At 44.9% G+C, this 23,584-nt stretch overlaps 1 protein-coding gene across 1 annotated transcript in view; it reads left to right on the forward strand.

Moving 5' to 3' along the window:
• Positions 1-22,586, forward strand: part of PLCD3 (phospholipase C delta 3) — a 338,775-nt gene extending 316,189 nt beyond the window's left edge. Inside the window, exons 14-16 of the mRNA XM_086923873.1 lie at positions 1,326-1,461; positions 19,489-19,638; positions 20,247-22,586. Coding sequence (XP_086779999.1) covers positions 1,326-1,461; positions 19,489-19,638; positions 20,247-20,335 — 375 coding nt within the window. The 3' untranslated portion in view covers positions 20,336-22,586. The remainder of the gene's footprint in view (positions 1-1,325; positions 1,462-19,488; positions 19,639-20,246) is intronic.
• The last annotated feature ends 998 nt before the right edge of the window (positions 22,587-23,584 follow it).

Raw genomic sequence — 23,584 nt, forward strand, 5'->3', positions numbered from 1 at the left:
TTGAACTGAAATGATAAATGTATTTCTGATTAATCGAATTGGCAGCTGAGGGTAGGGTTTGCTCAGTGGTTATTTGAGACATCAGTGTGGCTGTGGATGCCTAAGAACCCTTTGGGAGAGATTTACAAAACATTCACGCAACGCAGGCCCCCGCGAAGCTGCACTGCGTTGTGCAACAGGGAGGAAGCAGGAGAGCGCCATATCTTCAAAGATATGGCTCTCTCCTGCTCTATCTCTTGCACCGGCGCTGATTACAGCTGCCGTGCCCCACGCATACACCTTAGCGCCAAAGCGCTATGATGTCTGCATTAGTCTAGCATAGGTTTTGTACTTGAAGGGTACCCTTCCTGTATAAAATACGATGCCCAGACACAATGCAAAGTTTTTCCCACATTGTATGCGTGAAAAGTCAGAAAAGGACTGAGAAATGAAAGCATTCTGTGTGCCTACTCGAAAAAAGGCGCAGTTTTCTCACGCTAAACCCAATCTTCTTTATTTAGTAAATTGGGTTTACTGTGAGAAACCTTGTGTGGGTGCATAGGAACGCCCATGCTCCACCCTTGGTGTACCCCCATGGCCCAAAGTAATACGCTATGTGCTGCTTCGCATTACATTTCCGTTATTTCCAGCGCTAAATAAATTTAGCGCTGGAAAGTAGATAAGGAAAAAAAGATTCTGCGCCGATTCGCAACATTAATGTGACGCAAACACGGCACAAAATCTTAGTAAATCTCCCCTTTTGAGTGCATGTGGTGTTTGGTATATGTGGTCCACCAATTGTGTGTAAGCAAGGCTACCTGGTGAAGTCTGCTACAAAGCACCGGAGCTTTGTGGGCTGCAAAGCAGGGACTGGCAGGTAGGAAGGGTCTCTTGGAAACCCCTTGTGCCCATCCTGCGGGAGAAGTTAATAGAGAGACAGGATGTTGCTTGGAGAGATGTGTATTTGGTTCCTTTCAGAAGAGGGAGGGGCAGAAGAAGCAAGTCAGAACTGAGTTTGTGCTAGCATTCCAGATCCTGAGTGTGTAGTGTTGGAAGGCCCAGCATCTTGTCTGCTCCTTTCTGCACCTTGTTGTGGTTTCAAGCCTGGTGTTTGTTACCTGTTGCTGATGGTTTTCCAGCATTTGAGATGCACTGGCACAGGAGGACACCTTCCTACTCAAGCCCTATCCAGATGGGCTTTTGGTGTCAGATGATATCTGAATACATCCTAAGGGCATTGACTATTCCTGGGTCCCCAGTGGCATTCGTACACTATACGATTAGAATTTGATTTCTTGAATGACTGCATCCTTGTTCAAAGTAACCCTCCATTCTTCTCCGCTCAGGTGATCACAGCACAGCAGCTTCCCAAAATTAACAAAGAGAAAAGCAACTCTATTGTGGACCCTCTGGTTCGAGTGGAGGTCTACGGGGTGCCGCTGGACAACAGCAAGAAAGAAACGGAATATATTCTCAACAATGGTGAGCAGCGCCCTGGTGGATCTCAATAGGCCTCTTTATGCACATCTTGTCTTATGGTATGCACATAGACAATGGCGTCATTGGGCTACAGGCCTTCCTGCAATAGATCTCGTTCCGAAAGTTTCCAGAATAGCAGTAGTTTCTGATGTCAGTAATACAGCACATTTCAGCTATTTCTGCAGATGTTAAGTGGTGTAGCGATACAAGTTCCACTTACGACTATCAAAATGCTGATGGTAAAATGTGAAAATGAGTGCAGAATGACGCACTATCCTGCCACTGTAGGTTATTAAACATTTATGTGCACTGAGAGTATAAATCCAGGTTTGATACAGTTTGGGTACTTTATGACCGATTTGGGGTAGTACGCCTTGATTTGGACTGGGACTCCACATGAGCCCAAACCTCTCCAAGATTAACTCCCAACCCCTCTAAGTCTGGTGTTCATCTGTTTCCTGTTCTAAGCTCTGTCTCACTGACCAGGTGCCAGCATATGCGTGTTCAATCTTAGTGGGTCATCTATCTAGCTGTATTTGAACATTTAGTACCAACTTACCAGAGACTTAGCCTCCAAGTGCCAGTAATATATTCAGGGGCATATTTATGAGCCCCTTGTTCCGCCACATCGTCACTTTTTGAGACGCTTCACCGGAGCAAAGTACAAAATCATATCTATGAGGTCATGCAAAGCTACTTTGTGTGGCTTTGAATGGCCTCATAGATATGGAGTATGGCAAGGCGGTGCAAATCGATGCGTTGCCTTACTATAGGGAGGCGTTCCATGGGAGATACGGTGGGTGATCCCACTCAACACCCATGGATTTTGACGCTTCCCCAGATTTACAAACCGTGTAAACCTGGGGTTGTACCAGAACCTCACGCCTCCCCGGGGAAGGAGCAACGAGGATAAATAACTTTATTTCTCATCGTTTTTTCCTCTTTGTGTGCTGCATTCAAGAGGACACATTGAAAGAGGAAAAAGCCTCCTGGGATTGTTTTTATGCATGAAGATGCCCCTTCCTGTGCAAAAACAATTTTGCCGACAACACAGACACCTTTGCACCATAGTACAAGGGTGCCTGCATTGGCGCTAGGCTGCCGATACCGCGCCAGTGTAAGGGGAAAGGACAGGAATGAACCATATTGGATAAACCCTCCGCTTTCCTGCCCTTTCCCTTTGATGTACGGCAGGGCAGCACGGTTATGTGCTACTCTGCCCCACACTAAAACTCCATAAATGAGGCCCTCAATGTTTTTAATTCTCACGGAGTTCCCAGTCTCAAAATTCTGTGCTGAACGATCGCCACTTCTTAATTGTTTTTTCCAAATTGTATCAGGGGTTTCCCTGTCTTTCCATGTTCTCATATTGAGTTCTAAGCCTATATATGCTGTGCAATAAACGGATTCTATTGCCCACAAGAAAAGGATGAACTTTAGAAGTCTTGGGACCATGCCCAAAAACAGAATCAACACGTGCTATGCCCCACCAATGGGAGGCACAGCCTCCGGTACAACTACTTTCCACTCTACATCATCCTATGCCAGGCATGAGTGCAGCTCCACACCACAGCCTCTCGAGAAGTGTATCTCACTGCTCCTCACACACGACAACAAACCTCCCACAGAGGACACACTCATGACCCACACCCTTCTAACCAGACACAACCGATGGTACAGCGCATGCGCCCAATCCCTCCTCTTCATGCCACTGCTCGCTTCAAAGTGGCAACCAATATACACATTAGAGCACTCTGGTCGTCAGGCACCACAAAATACTTCCAACATTGGCTACACTTCAATTCAACGTTCTTCCAGTCAAACACTGTGTACTGTAGAGTGCGCTACTTATCCGCTAATGTGCTTAAGCACTGCGACAAGAGAATAATGAGCAAGTCTCAATTAAAAGCATGTTCCCTTATTTTTAGGTCTCGTAGGGTTAAACCAGAAAGCTAAACCAGGCGGATTTTGCCGAGTGCATGTGTGTCCGTGCACGCGCTTTCCATTTGCTTCCCGAGCCGCCTGCCTGCTTCACACTTCAAAGGAATGCGACCCCCGCCCACGCAATGCCGAGAGCCAGCGCTTCCCTCCCACTCACTCACTCCCCTTCTCCCCCGCCCCCACCCCATCCGACTTGTTCTTTCTTGTTATAATTTCAATTCATTCATTCATGTTTTTTCGCCATTGTAATTCACGACATGTACATACTTTGCTTTATGCTATACTAATCAGTTAAAAAACCCACATTTCTGTGTAGTTAAATAATTTTGGAAAGCAAATGGAAGAGTCTTTTAAATGACCACGTTGATTAGAATCCCCTGCTGTCTCTTGTCATAAATATAATTTGAAAGATGCTTTTGCCGCCAATTTATCAATAACCCCAAAAATGAATGAAACACGTTTACGTGGCTTTTAAGTCCTCTTTCCTTGTATTAGTTCCACATTTCTTTTTACTTTTGCACTATTTATTGCTACCGGTAACAATGATCGGGGGAGTGTTGTAAATAGCGCTTCACACCACATAGGCGCTATTCTGAGCACAGAAGCAAAAAATATTTTTCCACGAACATTTGGAATTAGAAGTAGGCAGTTTAAACGTCATGCCTCTCACTCTGACCCCCAACCGCACACATAGCGCCCACAAATCTTAAGAGGCGCTCAGACCACCAGTCCGGTAATAGCGCCAGAGGTACTTGAGGCTGGGGGTGAGTTTGCATGACATTTTATTTATTTCCCTGCCCTTTGTTAGCATTAAGTGCAAACTTCTAGTTTCACAGAGCACTGTATAGACTGGATCGCTTCTGGGTGCTATATTTAAATGTAATGCTCTGAAGGATGTCCCAATGACAACACAGGAAATGAAATTGATATAAAGTAATTGCAGAGCACACGCTTTTCAGGTTGGGCAGGTCCAGCCCCTTTAGATTCATTTCACGCTTTGCATCATGGTATTCGTAGTCTCTCAATTGTCATTCATTCATGCTCAGCACTGTAACTTTTCACAAACATATGTTGATTTTTCTTTAAGCTTTGTAAAAAAAGCATCTACTCACAGTGTAGACAAGGGCACAGATCAAAGGGCAAGGGATAGAATTGCCTCTTGAGGGGCGCACGCACCCCCGCACAGGAAGCAAGGCTTCGACAGACCATGTTAATATGCCTGAAAGCGTGCGAGTTACCCCGAAAAATCAGCTCGTTCAACATTTAAAAGTGCTCGGCCCCCGTTGAGGGATTCATTTCACGCAAGGCATTATGGGACTTGTGGTTTTTATAATTTCAATTCATTTATTCATGTTTTTTCGCCATTGTAATTCACGACATGTACGTACTTTGCTTTATGCTATACTAATCAGTTAAAAAACCCACACGCTTCCTGCAGCAGATGAGCCAAGAAGTGAGGGGAGGCAGAGCCTCGCAGCATCCCTCCCTGCTCCAGGCACCAGGGCCCCCTCCTGGAATTGGAGCCTCCCATATCCTCTGCTGCGTCAGCCCCCAGGGACGCTAAACTCCCATTGCTGCACCCCCCACATCCATACTTTCACCTCTGCTGAGATTTCATACAGGGGTTATAACTCCTGCTATAGGCTCCTGCTATTGCTTTGCCCACAAGTATGTATTTACTCTACCCCTCCCCTGTGAAGTCATGACTCTCTTACCCCTTCCATTGCAAAATGCTGATTTTAGCCCCAAATACAATTTGTCCCATATGCCTTCCTTTAAACTGCTCTATTTCCAGATCGTGCTGCTACATTTAACTACACTTAACCGCACAATAGTTCATGTAACTTTAATATTTTTATAACTTTACAAACTTGTTTTTTGAGTGACATCGCACTGGAAATGTCCAATGTCAACCTTGCGCTTGTCTTTCTTTTTTGCAATGTCACTCAAAGTTCATGTTAAGATAGAAAAGTTTGAGTGACATTGCACTGAAAATGTCAAATTTCAACGGGACATCGCAATGAAAATGTCAAATTTCAACCTCACGCTTGTTGAGAAAGCACTTTTCAAAAGTCAGTCATGCGCTTCCTTCCACTTTCATTCACCCATCATTCATCCACCCACCGTTTCACCCACCCATCCATTCAGCCTTCCACCCTTTCGAATATAAACGTTTGAGTGACATCGCACTCAAATGTAACATCGCACTCAAATGTAACATCACACTCAAATGTAACAGCGGGCTTGTTCATTTTGATAGAACCCTTTGAGTGACATCGCACTGAAAATGTCCAATGTCAACCTTGTGCTTGTCTTTCTTTTTTTGAGTGACATCGCACTGAAAATGTCCAATGTCAACCTTGCGCTTGTCTTTCTTTTTAGCGATGTCACTCAAAGTTCATGTTAATATAGAAAAGTTTGAGTGACATTGCACTGAAAATGTGAAATTTCAACCTCGCGCTTGTTGAGAAAGCACTTTTCAAAAGTCAGTCATGCGCTTCCTTCCACTTTCATTCACCCATCATTCATCCACCCACCGTTTCACCTACCCATCCATTCAGCCTTCCACCCTTTCGAATATAAACGTTTGAGTGACATCGCACTCAAATGTAACATCGCACTCAAATGTAACATCACACTCAAATGTAACAGCGGGCTTGTTCATTTTGATAGAACCCTTTGAGTGACATCGCACTGAAAATGTCCAATGTCAACCTTGCGCTTGTATTTTTTTTTTTTGAGTGACATCGCACTGAAAATGTCCAATGTCAACCTTGCGCTTGTCTTTCTTTTTTGCGATGTCACTCAAAGTTCATGTTAATATAGAAAAGTTTGAGTGACATCGCACTGAAAATGTCAATTTTCAACCTCGCGCTTGTTGAGAAAGCACTTTTCAAAAGTCAGTCATGCGCTTCCTTCCACTTTCATTCACCCATCATTCATCCATCCATCCACCCACTCTCCATACATCCACACTTTCATCCATCCATTCATCCACCCACCATTTCAACCGTCCATCCATACAGCCTTCCATACTTTCATCCACCCATCATTCATCCATCCATCCACCCACTCTCCATTCATCCACCCTTTCATCCATCCATTCACCCACTCACCATTTCACCCGTCCACCCTCCGTCTACACCCTCTAACTCCACCATCCAACTACACCCTCCAACTCAACACTCCAAATCCACCGTACAAATCCACCCTCCAACTACAACTCCAGCCTCCAAAACCACCCTCCAAATCCACCTTCCAAATCCACAACTACGGACTCAACTCCACCCTCAAAATCCAACTCCACCCTCCAACTCCACCCTCCAACTCCACCCTCCAACTCCACCCTCCAACTCCACCCTCCAACTCCACCCTCCAACTCCACCCTCCAACTCCACCCTCCAACTCCACCCTCCAACTCCACCATCAAACTACACCATCCAAATCAAAATCCTACATCTAAATCCACCCTCCACCATCCAACTACATCCTCCAACTCAAACTCCACCCTCCAAATCATCCCTCCAACTCCACCCTCCAACACAACCCCTCAATGCCACAGCACCACTCAATGCCACAGCACCACTCAATACCACAACACCACTCAATACCACAACACCACTCAGCACACAGCATCCCTCAATGCCACAACATCCCGCAACGCCACAGCATTACTCAATGCCACAGCATCACTCAATGCCGCAGCATCACTCAATGCCGCAGCATCACTCAATGCCGCAGCATCACTCAATGCCGCAGCATCACTCAACGCAACAGCATCACTCAACGCAACAGCATCACTCAGCGCCACTGAATGCCACAGCACCACTCAATGCCACAGCACCACTCAATGCCACAGCACCACTCAATGCCACAGCACCACTCAACGCCACAGCACCACTCAACGCCACAGCACCACTCAACACCACAGCACCACTCATCGCCCCAGCACCACTCATCGCCCCAGCAACACTCAACGCCCCAGCAACACTCAATGCCCCAGCAACACTCAGCGCCACTGAATCACTACGCACCACTAAATGCCACAGCACCCCACAACGCCACAGCACCACTCAATGCCACATCACCACTCAACGCGCACACCACTCAGCGCACAGCATCCCTCAACGCCACAGCATCAATCAACGTCACAGCATTACTCAACGCCACGGCATTACTCAACGCCACAGCATCACTCAATGCCACAGCATCACTCAACGCCACAGCATCACTCAGCACCAATCAATGCCACAGCACCACTAAATGCCACAGCATCACTCGGCACCACTGAAGGCCACAGCATCACTCAGCACCACTGAATGCCACAGCATCACTCTGTGCAACCATTCAACAACAACTGGTTCTAATATGTTCTCTCAATGTTTCAAGCTTTATTACAAATGTCACAAAAAGATGTTAATATTTCACTTCTGTTCTTGGATTTTCATCACAATAAAATACACTGAACATAATCTTCCCAAAAGTTATTTACAAAAGTTTAAGCTATTGCCATTATAAATTACAATAACTTTTATCTAAGTATTAATTATTAAAAAAATAAGCCATTGTTATTTGTAATATTAATACATCAAGTCATGTAAATACAACTCATATTGCATTACACACGTTTGCGAAAGTTAAAACTATTGGCATTGTAAATGACAAAGCTATTAATTTCGCTATTTTCAAAACCAACACATAAATTAAAAATTTGTCATATACAATACCAATACCTCAAACTTTCCTAATGCGAGACCTATTGCATTGCAAATGCTTGTTTTGGGGGGTACTATGACGTCAGAAGGATCTCATTCAGTAGCATTAGTAGATAGTAATAAGCTTATGTCTTCCCATTACAACTCTTTCTGGCCTCTTAAGTAAATGTAAATGTAAATGTGGCCTATTTGTATAGCGCGAACAGTGACCCGGAGGCATCCCGGCGCTTGTACTCCTACCACAAGGGAACCCCTCCTGGCTTTTCCTTGTGGGGTGTCCACTCCTGGGCATCCCATGGTGAAACTAGGCATCCCTTGTGCATCGGGGGCCTTTGTGGAGACTAAGCAAGCTATTGCCCAGAGTTGCAGCGTGGGACCCATGCTTAGAATCGGCACTGAGGTGAGAATATCCGGTCAGAGGAATTTAAGCCCGAAACCCGCCGAGGCGGGAATCGAACCCTGGTCCCTGGCCAGCGTTCTGCATCAAGGTCTGCCGCTCTAAGCATTGAGCCACACTTCTCCACTAAGTCCTACCTTAATGGCACCAATATCCAAATTCCTGAATGTCCTGGAATCCGGTTGCTGATAACTCCAGTAACGTGCCAACACATTAAGCTGAAAAAGTCACCCAACTGAAGTGTAAGCTTACTGGGAGTTAGGGGTACACGAGGTGCTGCAGTACCCCCAAAATAACTTTGCAAGGGTTCAAAAGCAGAAAGTTCAATAAAGTGGCCTTTCGTTTCTTTTTATTGTGCTTTCAAAGACAGAGGTCAAATTTTAGGCAAGGTCTTCCGACAAATCGCTGCGTATGTGTGTTTTTAACATGGAGACTGGTGTTTACTTTTCCCTTCTCTTACTCGAAAGCAAATTAATTTTGGAAATAATGAACAATCCTCCTGGGGTACAATTGTGTAAAAGAAGGGTGCAATATGTCAAATATTCTCAAACCCACAACAACGTTAAAATACTTGTAAATGCATTTCAACAAGGTTTCAAATATATCAGGAGCAGTTAAACAACAAAGAAGGAATTTTGTACTTTTGTTTCTGAAGTGTGATGAAAACGCGAACCAAAACACTTTCATTGTGTGATAAATATGGCTAGAAACCTAATTTCCAGAAGGTATATAGTTTGTGCGCCACATAAGTTTAGCAGTGAAGCTGCGGCCGAATTGCAAAATGTAATGCCCATTTCAAGAGGATATTTCATGTGCTTTCTGTTCTTGGCAGTTTCGTAGCACTCCGTGCTCGCGCGTGTATTTGGGACATTGTGCTTGAAATGCAGCGCTGGACGCGTACTTTCTCCTGCTGAATGGACGTGGCTCATTTGCCACACTTGTCCTCTGTGCAGTGCTATGATTTTTCACAACCTATGTGACTTCAATGAGGTATCTTCAATGGCAGCACCTCCCCAACTCTGAAAACGGTTCCAGCACCGCTGACCTGCGGCAGGGGCGATAGAGGCAGGAATTATTCGGCGTGAGTGGAACCTACAATCACCGTCGTTAGCTGCCTGCAGGCACAGCCTTACGGCCACAAGATGGCACCAGATGATAGTAAATGGTGCAGAAACGGCCATAGGGTACATACAGCTTCCTAATGGAAAATCCTTGCAGTGCATAGTAAAGTCGTTTGTTCGGGCTGCGAACACATTCTTCAACTAACAAATTAGCAATGTACAACGCGCAGTCCCCGAGAGAAGGGTACACCCGGTAAAGCAGCAAATGTGAGCAGAGAAACCTACAGTAGTAAGGACACCCCTGTAGTGTCCTGCTGGACACGTTCTAGAGTTCCATCTCTGTTGCATCCCAGACTGCACACCCACCCATCACAGGCGTCACCGGTCAGGTGACCCTGCTAATAAAAGGGACCGGGTGCATTTGCCCTGGGCCAATTACCAGTACACTAAGCATGCCTCTGTGTGCATTATTGATGTAACATGAGGGTCTGTGGCCCACAACACTCCAACCACTTCCCAGAAAATGTCTGCAACTAGAAACCATAAGGTTGTGCGGTTCACGATACTACAAGGGTCAGCGTTTGCAACCAACTCCCCCAGTGTGCTCCGTCCTGGATGCCAGGCCTGGGAGCATGCACTAGTCAAGAGAAGAGGCTGAAAGAGAAAGCTTTCCACAAGAACTGCAATGTGAGAGGCACAACCAGGCATCGGCGTGAAGCAGCTCAAGCCCTTACCAGCTTGGTGGAGCCAGGCCCAGTGCAAAGCTCTAAATTAGTACCCCCTCCCCCCTAGCCCCAGGTACAATCCCCCTTACCATAACAGGACGACGAGGCAACTCTTCTGAAGCGCGACAAAGGTCGTCAAGGGGAAGCAGAAGGGTCACTCCGCTTCCTCTAACGACGCCGATAGCCTTGACCACACTGGTGCCGTTACCACCGTTACCAGCATATGCCCTCACCACCTGTACAACGCACGTCTTTACCGTTCATACCTTTACAGCGTTAATTCTTTGTAAAGGCATGTACGTGTAAACAAAAATGTGTGGTAAAGGCTCTGTGTGGTACCAGCCACGTTGTAATGGCTCTTTCCCACGGCTAAGCCTTCCCTGGGCCTGCGGATGACTGGGTTAGAACTGGTTAAGTCTGAAAGGCAGTAAAACTGGGGCTGCTGCCTTTTCATGAAACATCTCTTTGGCCTATTCCTTTCTGAAAATGTGATTGATTTGATTTTTGGTTTTGTATAGCGCTCGATTGCCCGGCGGCGTCTTGGTGCTGCTGCTGTCTTGAACGGTGCTAAAGGTACATTGTTGCTGCCGATCACTAGTGTGTGAACATCCAGGTTTTTATTAACTTCCTGAAGGCCAGGAAGTCCGAGCATTTTCTTATGTCCACCGGTAGGCTGGTTCAGAGTGTAGCTGCCTTCAGTAGAACGCTCCTACCACCCCAGGGAGCACGCTTTACTCTTGGAGGGGATAACAGCATTGCATCTGACAAACTGATCTTTCTGCCTGGGAAATACCAAGCAAGTTTTGCACAAAAGTAGCTTGGTCCGAAGTAATGCAGTGCTTTAGAGGTTATGCATAAGGTCTTGAACTCTAGACGTTTTGCTATAGGTAGCCAATGCAGATTGACCAGTGCTTGTGCCGCCAACTTATGTTTGGGAATTCCGGAAAGAAGTTGCACTGCCGCATTTTGCAGAGTTTGACATTTTTATAATTACTTTTTCCGAAGGCCGATAGAGAGAGCATTTCCATAGTCCAACTTGGCCAGAATCAGTGATGTGACAACTGGTTTTTGAAGATCAATCGGAATGTATGGAGAGATCTTCTTTCTTAATTTTAGTGTATTAAAAACAGAAGAAAATGCTTTTACCTGATGGTCAAAGTGGAGTTTATCATAGAAAATAACTCCCAATTTCCTTCCTTTCTGTACTGGCGTTGGTAAGGGTCCCATATTCTGAGGCCACCAAATTGGCGACCAATGGGATCTATTATTTCTGAATAATAGGACCTCTGTTTTAACAGCGTTTCATTTTAGGCAATTAGTTTTAGACCAATAATCAATTTGGCCCATATAGGAGCTGAATTTATGACCCATTTCTTCCTGTTCTTTGGAAATTGACACCACAATGTGGGTGTCAGCGGTGTAGAAACAATGAAAAGGGCAATGAGTTGCTCCAACCGGCCGCACAGTTGCGTGTCGCCACATTGGCTGTCAATATCTTCGCGTTACTACTATTAACCTATTTTCATTCTTTTTTAACCATTGATCATATGTTTATCCATCTTCAACCTTTACTTTAATCCATTCACGGGTAATTATGCCCTTTTCTATATTTCTGATGTGAATGCTGTCCCCATCCGGACTTCTTGCATAAACAATGCAGATGCAGGGGTTTATCCAAAACAGCGTTTATTAAAACCAATGCATTTCGAGCATCAAGTGCTCTTCATCAGGGTACGCTGAAATTAATACAGAGACATATATTCATTAATAACATTACCAGCATTCAATATATTAAGTCATCTTACTGTTTGCAATTTCATAAAATCCCATATCTATCCTAAATAGCGGTAGAACAACCTTCTAATAGAACAACCTGTGGGTCCAACTTCGATTATACATAGATTTACATGTTAAACATGAACTTCATGTCGACCCTACGATAATACATGTACTCTCTACATCATCAAATCTATACTATCCTTCATCCCTCCGAATACCTCCCCAAACCGTTCTGCTATACCCCTACCTGTAGGTATCCCGTTTTCTTCCCTGTTACACTTGAAGCACTATTAAAACACCTGATTTCCTACTCAAACTGTCGCTCTTCACTGTGTTAACCTTTCACCCAATTTCCCATCTGCAGCCGCCCCCCTGTCTAGAAACAACTGTGTTCACGCTTTACTTTTTACATGAAGACCTTCAGGCTGAAACGTTAAAATAAACAACTGTTTCCGAGTGATTAATTATGCGTTCGGTATTCTCTGTAACTACACTTGCTGCTTACTCCTACAGACATACAATATCAAAGCGATACTAAACGATTTCTTATGACTCCGTCTAGGCACTCTAAGTACAACCTTTCTCATACCTGCTTTCGGACGCTCTCACGTTTACTTCAATCAAATGCGTCTATCAAGCTGCACCAGGTAACCACCCTTATTATAACCCCTCCCTCTAGGCACCACCCCTTTTGGGGACGGTGCTAATTACTAGTTTCCCGCCGTGGCGGTTAGTTAGAGACTACAAATATAACCAAAACTGCATGTCCCATAGTTCAGTTCTCTGTGGATTTGCATTCTTATGTTACCACCATTACTAAAAAACTCATATATATCACTGCTAAGCATTAAAAAATACTCTGTTCATTTTCAGTTTGTCCATATTCTAATGTAAAAACGGATATTTCCATAAACCCAGATCGTTGCTCCGTTGGTGTGGAACGGCTTTTGACCATTTCTTCCATATTTTCAGTATGGCGGGTGCAACCCCATTGTTGGGTTTGTGTGAATTCATCAAAAAATGGGGGGGCATGGGGTGCACTCCTCAATTCAACATTATTAACTTCTTTCATCCACTTCTACAATCTCCTCATTTGCGTGCAGGTCGGTATGGTGCCAAACCCGTAGGCACCTGTGATACAAACAATGAAAGGGGCAATGAGTTGCTCCAACCGGCCGCACATGTATTATCGTAGGGTCGACATGAAGTTCATGTTTAACATGTAAATCTATGTATAATCGAAGTTGGACCCACAGGTTGTTCTATTAGAAGGTTGTTCTACCGCTATTTAGGATAGATATGGGATTTTATGAAATTGCAAACAGTAAGATGACTTAATATATTGAATGCTGGTAATGTTATTAATGAATATATGTCTCTGTATTAATTTCAGCGTACCCTGATGAAGAGCACTTGATGCTCGAAATGCATTGGTTTTAATAAACGCTGTTTTGGATAAACCCCTGCATCTGCATTGTTTATGCAAGAAGTCCGGATGGGGACAGCATTCACATCAGAAATATAGAAAAGGGCATAATTACCCGTGAATGGATTAAAGTAAAGGTTGAAGATGGATAAACATATGATCAATGGTTAAAAAAGAATGAAAATAGGTTAATAGTAGTAACGCGAAGATATTGACAGCCAATGTGGCGACACGCAACTGTGCGGCCGGTGGCCGGTTGGAGCAACTCATTGCCCTTTTCATTGTTTGTATCACAGGTGCCTATGGGTTTGGCACCATACCGACCTGCACGCAAATGAGGAGATTGTAGAACGGGATGAAAGAAGTTAATAATGTTGAATTGAGGAGTGCACCCCATGCCCCCCCCCATTTTTTTATGTCAGCGGTGTAGGACACTACTGAGAAGCATACAAGTTGAAGAAGGTGGAGCTCAATGAAGAGCCCTGCGGAACCCCACATAGCAAGCTGAATTGTTTTAACGTGAAATTGCCCAAGGTTACATGGTTTGTTCTGTCAGTTAGAAAGTCTTTAAGAAGAGTCAGAGCTACGCCTCGTGTTCCCAACTACATTAGTCGGTTGGTCAAATGGTGTGGTTGACCTGGTCAAAGGCCGCCGAGAGATCGAGTAGGATCAGGATGGCTTGGCCACCACCGCCCATGATCCACCTAAGTTCTTCTGAGGCGGCAAGCAAAGCTGTTTCTGTGCTGTGAGCCTTTCTAAAACTGTATTGGGGTGGTCCAGCAAATTGTTGCTGTCAATACAAGCCATCACTTCGTTATTTAGAGCTTTTTCCAGTAGTTTGGCCGGAAAGGGAGTCTCAAAATGGGTCTATGAGTACTCGGCTCCTTGGGGTCAAGATTGCTTTTTTCAATAGCGGCAGGATAGATGCTGCCTTCCATTCGGAGGGTATATGTCCTGTACTGATCACTTTGTTCAGGATTTTTGTGAGTTCTTCGAAAACCCAGGGGCTAGGTGTACAATTTTTGGGGGCAAGGGTCTAGATGGGACCCCGATTTGCATGACATTATAAGATTCAGAACCTGCTCTTTGTTAAGAGATGAGAACCTATTCAAAACTGTGGGGGCGTTGTTTGTTGGGGGCATAGATTCTTCGCTATGATTGAAGGTGAAGGAATCGAAGACCTCTATGACTTTACTTTGAACGAAACTAGCGAAGAAATCACAGAAAATCTTATCTGCTGTGCCATCAGTTTTTGTGATAATTTTGGATAATTTTGTTATTGTGTAAAACACTTCTTTAGCTGAATTCTCTGCTAGGATAATTTTTTCAGTGAAGTACTTTGTTTTCTCTTTTTGTATTTGGTAATGGCTCTTTTATAGGTCTCTCTTTCTTGAATATCGTACTTGGATCTTGATGTTCACTCTAGTTTCCTGCATATTCGTTTCTGAGCCCTCAGGCAGTCAAGAGAACTAGGGTTCCAATAGAGTACTGCAACAATTTTTCTGCCCTTTTTCGGGTGCTAAGACATCAATAATCTTTTTTACCCAAGTGGTGTATCTTTGTGTGGCTGATTCAACATCATCATCAGCTCCATTTATTGTGGGAAGCGTGTCTAGCAGGGTCTTTTCGAGCTTGTCTGTATTTATTTTGCCTCATGCCCTGAACTTTTAGGTCCCTGAGGATGTTACCGTAGCTGCTTTTTGTGGTTGTGACGGGCTGATGGAGAAAAATACAGCCTTACAGACTGACCATAACAGGGGAAGAGCATTTGTTAATGCCAGGTGAGAATTGTTTGTGAAAATCCCGTCCAGTATGTAACGTGTTTCCACAGATTGAAGATTAAATAATGCGCAAACGGTTAGTATTCCTTCTTCTTCATTGGTCACTTTATTTAGTGCAAGTCTTCTCAGAAATTCTCTACAGCCAACACGTTTTTCGTCGCAAAAAGGGAGTTTGAGCGTACTCGGCTTTGAGGAGATATGGTGGCGTCATGGAGGATTTTCGCTTATTGGAATAAGCAATAAGAAGACTAAGACAGGAAGAGATAGAAACCAGCGATACCTATTCCGAAAGACAGACACTACTACACCTGAAACCCACTGCGGTTTGGAATTATCACCACCTAATAAAATAATTTCTCATACAGGAAATAGCCTTGAGAAAGTCGCGGGACGATCTCCCTTTTTGCGACGAAACACGTGTTGACTGTAGAGAATTTCTGAGAAGACTTGTACTAAATAAAGTGACCAACGAAGAAGAATACTAACCTTTTTTATTATACTTTAAAGTGCTTCAAAGCCGCAAGCATATTTCATAATAAATACATACAAATAGTGTAATAGAATAAATTAAATATACATGTCCCGTTTTCAAAATCACTGTGAAAGGAAGAAGTGTTCCCATTGCAACAGCAGGTTGGCGGCAGGTCTTGACACTCACACCGGTCAATAATAGGACAACAGTCATTTTCAGGTACTAGCTGAAGCTAATGCCCTGATTTTGATAAACGGTTGTGGTCATTGACAGCTTCTTTTCGTGGCTTGCTCATGGCCAGAGTCCCCGGTAAGCTCTTCGCAGGGGGCCGGCTCAGGCGAACACTCTCTGGGAGTCTGAGACCCCAGGCTTATCAGCTCTGCCTCGTTCAGTGTGGCCTGCAGATGCCAAAAGAGTGCTGGAGAAGTCCCATTCAACAGAAGGGCTCTCCGGGACACAGCGGTGGCGGGCTTTCATGCCTTAGGTAGTCCCCCGGCTTATCCTCTCTAGTGTCAGCACACTTTCCATCTTGGAAGTTCCAGGGATCCTTGGTCTCTTTGCAGCTCCTCTGATACCAGTGCCGAGCTAACTATCACAGAGTCTTCAAGACGGAGGAGACTTCAAAAGCACCTCAAGCAAATGCTCAAGGGTGGCTTGGCCATCGCGTTCTGAGCTAATGCTCGACTTAGGGCATCTCCCTCCCTTTCAATGGTTAGTTCCTGCTTCATTCAAGAAACTTGCTGTTGCTTTGGACAGATCTTGTTTGCAGGTGTGTACCTTGGGAAACGTCCGGAACAACGCGACCAGAGTCATGCGTTCAGGACACCGCAAGCGTAACCACACTTGATTGAACAATGCATCTGCCATTAGCAGGCAGATGCGCTCTAGTTATCAGGATGGGCGGGGACTTAGGGAGAGGCATCGTACCAGGAAGCTCTGGATGCGGACAGGTAAATAGGTCTGGGGACGGTCGCTTTGGGGGAGTTGGGGTACTTTTGGGAAAGGGGCACGTCTTTAGGGCTCAGGGAGGGGGTCAGGGTACTTTTAAAAAAGGGGCAGGATTTTAGGGCTCAGGGCAGTGAGGGGCTTGGGGTAGTTTTAAGGGCTGAGTTTGGGTGAGGTTTTTTTGGAATGGGGCCGTTTTAGGGCTCATGGCGGGGGATCAGAGTAGTTTTTTAAATTGGGGGCAGGCTTTAGGCCTCAGGACAGTGGAAGGTTTGGGGTAGTTTCAGGGATGGCGCAGGGGGCGGGTAGTGTATGTTAAGGGGCAGGGTTTTAGGCCTCTGGACAGGGAGAGGGAAATGGGTAGATTTCAGGGCAGAATTTGGGCCTCAGGGCGGGGGGTGGCAGGTAATTTAGGGCTTAGTGCTGCGGGGGGTCAGAGTAGTGGCGAAGTTAACCACGCATACCCCCTTACCGTTCATGCCTTGTCAACGAAATTGCGTGGTAAAGGGATGCGTGCATAAGACGCATTCGTGGTTCGGCCTACATGGTAGAGGCACACGTGGTTTAGCCATGCGTGCCTCTATCATACAACCTTGTGCCTTCTGTTTCCCATCAGATTTAAACTTCATTTTACTGCTTATAATTGTGCAAGTTATGGTAGTCAGACAACCAGCAAAGTCGCTCGGAGGGCCTTTCTTTCGAGCTTTTGTTTCCATCTCTTGTTATTTACAAGACTGTGCCTTGTGCTGTTTGCTCAACATGTTTGCATCACCACCTTGCACCATGCAAAGCAATGCATAATTAGAGTCGAGCCAGGTGATACGAAAGATTGTTTGTCCAGTTCGGCCGCCATCTGGGCACTTAAATCCCCAGCGCATAACCAACAAGCTGCAGAAGAGCAGTCTCTGTACTACCTCCCTGTCTGAAACCCGACAGAGAAATGTATTATCCAAAATGTGTTGAGACAAATGAGGAGAAAGACCGCTTTCAGTCACCTTCAATAGGAAGAAGCGTAGACCTGATACATGCCAAAGGCCTAGAAATGCCGGAGAGCCCGGGTTTGTTTCGTGCAGCGTTCCTACGGATTTCTATGTGTTCGATGAAAATCAGTATTTGAAAAATGATACTATTTCCGCCGGTAAACTATGAGCGTTTAGTCAATATTTAATATGATTTTTTCCTAGAAATGTTTACAAAGCTTTCATTTTGTAGCTTACAGTACACAATATTTACATGAAAACTTGAACAAAAAAAGGTTGATATTGCACTAAAATAAATACCTAAAAAATCACAACTAACTTGTTATGTTGGTAGAGGATGACCATGCACGTTTTCCACTAAACACGAAAACATACTTCTACACATGACTTCTGAAAAGTGCTGACATGAATTTCTCACTGATCCCTAAACATGAATGTGCACAACTTCCTTGACCGATGGAGGATTGTGCTGCCTCTGAAAGGAACAAAGAAACCAGCAGCATTGCTGAACCAGGGCAGTGGTGGCGATGCGCGATACAAAGGACAGGTGCCAACAATAGCTGTAGATCTCTTGGTCAGAATGAGGCTCGCGTGACTTGGATGCTGAACTCGCCCTAGAATGATGAGCATTTCAGAGCACAACACAGGACGCACATTTTCTACAAATAGATTAGACCCTCACAATGTCAGAAGGCAGTATCCCGGCTAGGAAGGGTTGCATAGATTCTGCTTATGGAACCATCGTTGCTGCTCCGCTTGTTAATTCGCGCAGGCGATGTAAGTGTGCGGCGCTAGGGAGTATCGTTGCTGCATTTTGCGTAGCTTCTGCTCAAGTCACCATCTGGTTTATTGGGTACACTACGATTACCCTCGATTGTGTAACAAACACATGGTTTCGATGCTTTAGGAAGTATTCACGTGCTGGCACAATCATCCACAAATGTTGTTTCCTCGAAAGCCGGAACTTTGGTTGTTGAGTCTAGTCAAGTAATGTTTACGTGCTATCATTCTCTTGCACCTGCAGTACTAAGCCTTTCGTTTTTCTCCCTCACTGGAAATTGCTGCTTCCTTGTTTTTCACCCCAATGCATCTCAAGTTCATCAGAGTCCCAACTTGTAATGTTGTGAGTCAGACAGGCTTTTTCGTCTTCCTTTGCTAAATCTTTGTGTGCGTTAGGTCCCTCTGTGCTCTATCAACAGTTTCTCAGATACCAATATTTTGGTTTTAATGGTTCCAATCCATGTTAAAATACACTGAACCATCTGTGTCCAAGCCAATATTCTTGCACATTTCAGCCTCTCTGGAGTGTGTGTCTCTGGGTGTCAAAGGCTTCAACAGTGATCCTTTATTTATTTATTTGAAGGTTTTATATAGCGTGAACAAGACCCTTGCGGGTATCAGAGCTCTTTACATGGCACATGACGGAAACAGGTACAGGCATAAAAAATCGAAATATAGGTGATTCCAATACAAGGTGCTCAATACCACAGACTAGTAATTATATTACAGTAATAAGTAAGTAAATCAAGTGAATTTAGCCATGAGGATCGCTTTCACTTTTTTTTTAAATGAGGCCATGGAAGGGTTCGGTCTTGTTTCAGGGGGCAGAGCATTCCAGATCACGGTCCATACATTGCTTTATGAGGCTCCAGGCCTCATTGTAATATTTCTATGGGCTCCCGTTCTGTCTGCGCTGTCACTCTAGCCAATCTGCCTGGTTTACCGCTCTCCACGATCTGTCTCGCTGGGTGCTAATGATCGGCGTCATCACTCTGGGGTCTTCACTAGGTTTATCTTTCTCTCTGCAGGTTTCAATCCCACATGGGACGAGACACTGAGTCTGCAAGTCCGGATCCCAGAGCTGGCCTTGGTCAGGTTTTTGGTGGAAGATTATGACACGACATCAAGCAATGACTTTATTGGGCAGTTCACACTACCCTTCACAAGCCTACGCCAAGGTGAGCCAGCCATGCTGCATTCGCAGCGCCATTTATGCAAATACTGAAATGGTAACTTCTAGGTGGGGCTGGGCCTAATCAATGTAGTTGGATTGTTCGTTCTGATCGCACAGGTTAAAATGCCTCTTGATACTGTCTTGTCCTTCATTCTACAATGATTTATTAAATGATAATTTTTGGGTATAGCAAATCATGTTTATGTGACAAGTTAGGACACACTATATAAATAATTGCTATCAATAACAGTTATGATTTGGTAAAATAAAGTGCTTAATCACATATATTTATAAACACACAGTGCCCTTACAAGAGTTTCAATGTGATCCACTAAAAAACCAAAAAACACTGGCTGTCCTGTACCTGATGTAGTTACAGTGCTTGGTATATTGCACAGCAGTGTGGCTGTAGTGTGTTCTTTGCTTTAGAAAGGTTTGCTGGGACAGGCATACATGACGTAGGATGTTGGTTGATGTGTCCTATATGTAGATGGCTGGGTGAGATGTATGAGGACACATGAGAGCATTGCTGAAACGTACCTTGTGGCAGAAAATGATACAGCATGCTTCTTAATATGTGTACGGCCACGCTCACTGCGTTGTATGTTGCAGGTTATCGGCACATCCACCTCCTCTCCAAGGACGGAGCCTCGCTGTCGCCAGCCACTCTGTTTGTGCATATTACTATAGAAGGCTGGTGAGGGTCATGGACGAGCCCCTGGAAGGACAGAGTGGAACTTCGTGAATCCGCAAGGACATCAGTTCCTGTGCCCGTTATGGAGACTCCTTGCAAGCTGAAGAGCACACACCCGCAAAAACCCCAATGAGCCACTGCCCTGCGTAAAACTATGTCTATTTGTTTCCTCCAATCGTGTGTATAGGAGAGGTGCTCTTCTGCCATCGCAGACACGGAGAACCCCTATTTCAGTGTGAGCCAGTACCAAAAAGTCACCTTTGATGTTTGAAGTTGGTGTGCTTCAGGCAGGACCATTTGTGGATTGGAAGGAGCTGAAGGAAGGCAATCACACCCACCTTCCAATCAAATGCAGCCTTTCACATGGATGGAAAATCAATCTAGAAAGGGGTTTGCATTCACAAACTTTTACTCCCAGCACCAAGCTTTTTTAAGACTGTTTTTATATTTAATTTATCCAGAACGTATATGCCTCCAGAGGCAAGGTTGCAATAACAAACTCTTTCCATTAAGAATGATGCTCTGAGAAAGCGAGTCGTGCTCCGGTCAAGGTGCTATACCTCAAAACGCAGAATCGTAGGTCCAACCGAGCAAAAAAACATGGAAGGAAATGGTACTTCATGCAACGCCAAGCCGCAGAGAGCAACACATATATGGATGAAGGCAAATGGCATCAGCAGTGTGGGAACAGATGTGAAAACCCTACTCTGATAGTATTAGAAAGCCAGGGGATCAGCGGGCCAGTCTGAAGAGGCAACACTAGGACGCTGCCTCTCTGTAACACAGGGTGTCAGACCGCCAATACGAGAAAAACATGTGGAATCATTACCGGGTAGAGAGTTGGAGAAGCACCACTTCGCCTAGTGCAGCTGAAATCATTGCCTGAGCCCTAGGGCATGGAGGTGGTGATGAGTAGAGGCAAAGCACGGAGGGTCTAGCTCTACACAGGAAAGTGACTTTAAAGCCGGGTCTGGTGGCTTAGTGGACTAATGCGCCCATTGGATGGACCTTTGTTCGACCTTATGGTTGCAGGTTTATATCCCAGTGGGTCTACTCAACCTTTCATCCTTCTGAGGTTGGTAAAATGAGTACCATTGAGTTGGTTAACAATAAATATCCGTTCAAATACACATGTTATATAAAGGTACAGATGGAGGTGGGGGAGTAGTAGGGGAGAGAATGAACTTTGAGGGACTGATATAAGTAAAACGTAGAGGAGAGAGGCCAAGCGAGCTAAGGATTTGAGGGAGCCTTGAAGACTGGTGACAACTTGGAGGTCATCGGCCATAAGAGAAAGTACAAGCCCCAGGGATGAAGGAGTAGGAGAAGATAGCCAGTCTCAGGAAAGAAGGGAGGGGAGGAGGTTTATGTGTCTTTACAAATGAGGACACAGAGTGTAATATCAGTGTCTGGACACATGCTGCTTTTTCTGTTAATGCTGGAGATTTTTTTCAATATCGAAAGAGAGTGACCCCCTGCTGGTGCGGAGGAGAAGAGCACGAACTGGTCAGCTGTGTGACAAGGTGCACCGGATGTTGTTGCAGATTTGAGGTCTGGCAGAAACGCTCCCAGATCACAGAGTGTGAAACTCCGCTTCTCTGGATCCCCTGTGACCAACTAGCCTCTGGAAGCCGACAAAAGCTCCATACCCAAGGCCACAGCAATGTGAGGGACTTGTGCTCAGGAAGAGGGAAAAGCATTCGTCTCTTGTTGGATAAAAGCAAAGCAGTGATAGTAGAAATGGGAAGGACAGAACTAAAGGAACAGTTTCGCAAACAGTACTGCAGTGTTAGCTACTGGTGTACACTGAAGCATTACACACAACAACAGAAGCATGCATGGAACTGCACACTTACACATGGACCACCAATGTACTGTTCAAGCATGCACATGCAGGCTTATTCTCACATATGCACACAAAACCATGTGTGCACGTTTAGAGTTACACTTCTAAAAACACACCAACACTACACAGCTGACCCTGTGCTGACAGACACATTTCTGAATGCATGGATATTACAGTATTATGCTATACAGCCTTATGACTTGCGAATTCCAATCTAGACACTAATAACATACATTTCAATCAGATTGCCTGGTGACGCACGCTCAACTGCACTTGCTGTTTCAAACACACACACACACACAAGGTTAAAAGGGTTGGCAAGTGTGGTCTTGCACCAACCTATCTAAATAGGTCATTGCAGCACGCAGGAAGACAAAAGGAAGGACTTGGAGTTTGCAAAAAAAAAAGAAAATACGAATCAATGTACAAATAATATTTAAAAATAACTTAATGATGTTTGTGCTAGGAGTCCTTGTGGAACTATAAACAATGTGTGATTTGCAAGACCTAATGAACCTTCTTCCCTTACAAGAAATATTCCTCGCCAAGGTTGAAAAGTGTTAATGTGTTCTGTCTCCCAGTTGTCAACATATTCCGCATCTGAAAATAAAATAGGCCCTCTTAGCCCCCACCCTGGTTAGGGAACCAAAGTTTGGTGTCTGCACAGACTTATGGTGTCTATCTTCCAAGGCAGAAGCAAAAAGTACAGATGATGGACAGAATGCTGAACAAATGAAACATTCACCCCAGTCCTTGATCTAGGTTTAATCCATCGCTTATGCTCACTACGCCATAAGCCATATGCAAATCAGTCTTGAGCCTGCTCTCCGTGGAAACAGACCAGCCCGAACTGCCAAGCCAAGTCCTCCCTGGACCGGAAACAATCTCCCTGGCACCGTTTCAAGGTATTACCCCTCATCAGCCAGTCTAGCTTGAATCCAGTGGCACTGTGAGCACAGAACCCATGTCTGTGTGACTGGAGGTGAATGTTCGATTTGTTCAGCATTCCGTCCATCATCTGTTCTTTTTGCATTTATCTTCGAAGACAGGTATCTATAAAATAGTTCCGACACCACCAGGATGTGGGCTGCCTTACCATGTTGATACGGTCTATGATGCGACGGCCATACTGTTCCAGTTACTAGCCGGATATGGGCTTCCTATCTATATGGACATGGTTAATGCTACAGTGGCAGTTGCACCATCAGTCACCAGGAGGATTTGTTATACCAAACTATGCCAGTATGATCAAAGCTGTGATGGCTATTGTACTACCAATCCCTAGGAAGATGTGGACTGTCAGACTACTCAGATCTCACTTAGGGCCCATTCTTCTAGTCATCGAAGGGTGTGGGCGTCCTACCTACGGTGATATAGTTAGTACTGAGATGGATCCCACACACCAGTCGC

Source organism: Lissotriton vulgaris, chromosome 5 (genome assembly GCF_964263255.1).
Source record: "Lissotriton vulgaris chromosome 5, aLisVul1.2, whole genome shotgun sequence".
NCBI classification, from domain to species: domain Eukaryota; kingdom Metazoa; phylum Chordata; class Amphibia; order Caudata; family Salamandridae; genus Lissotriton; species Lissotriton vulgaris.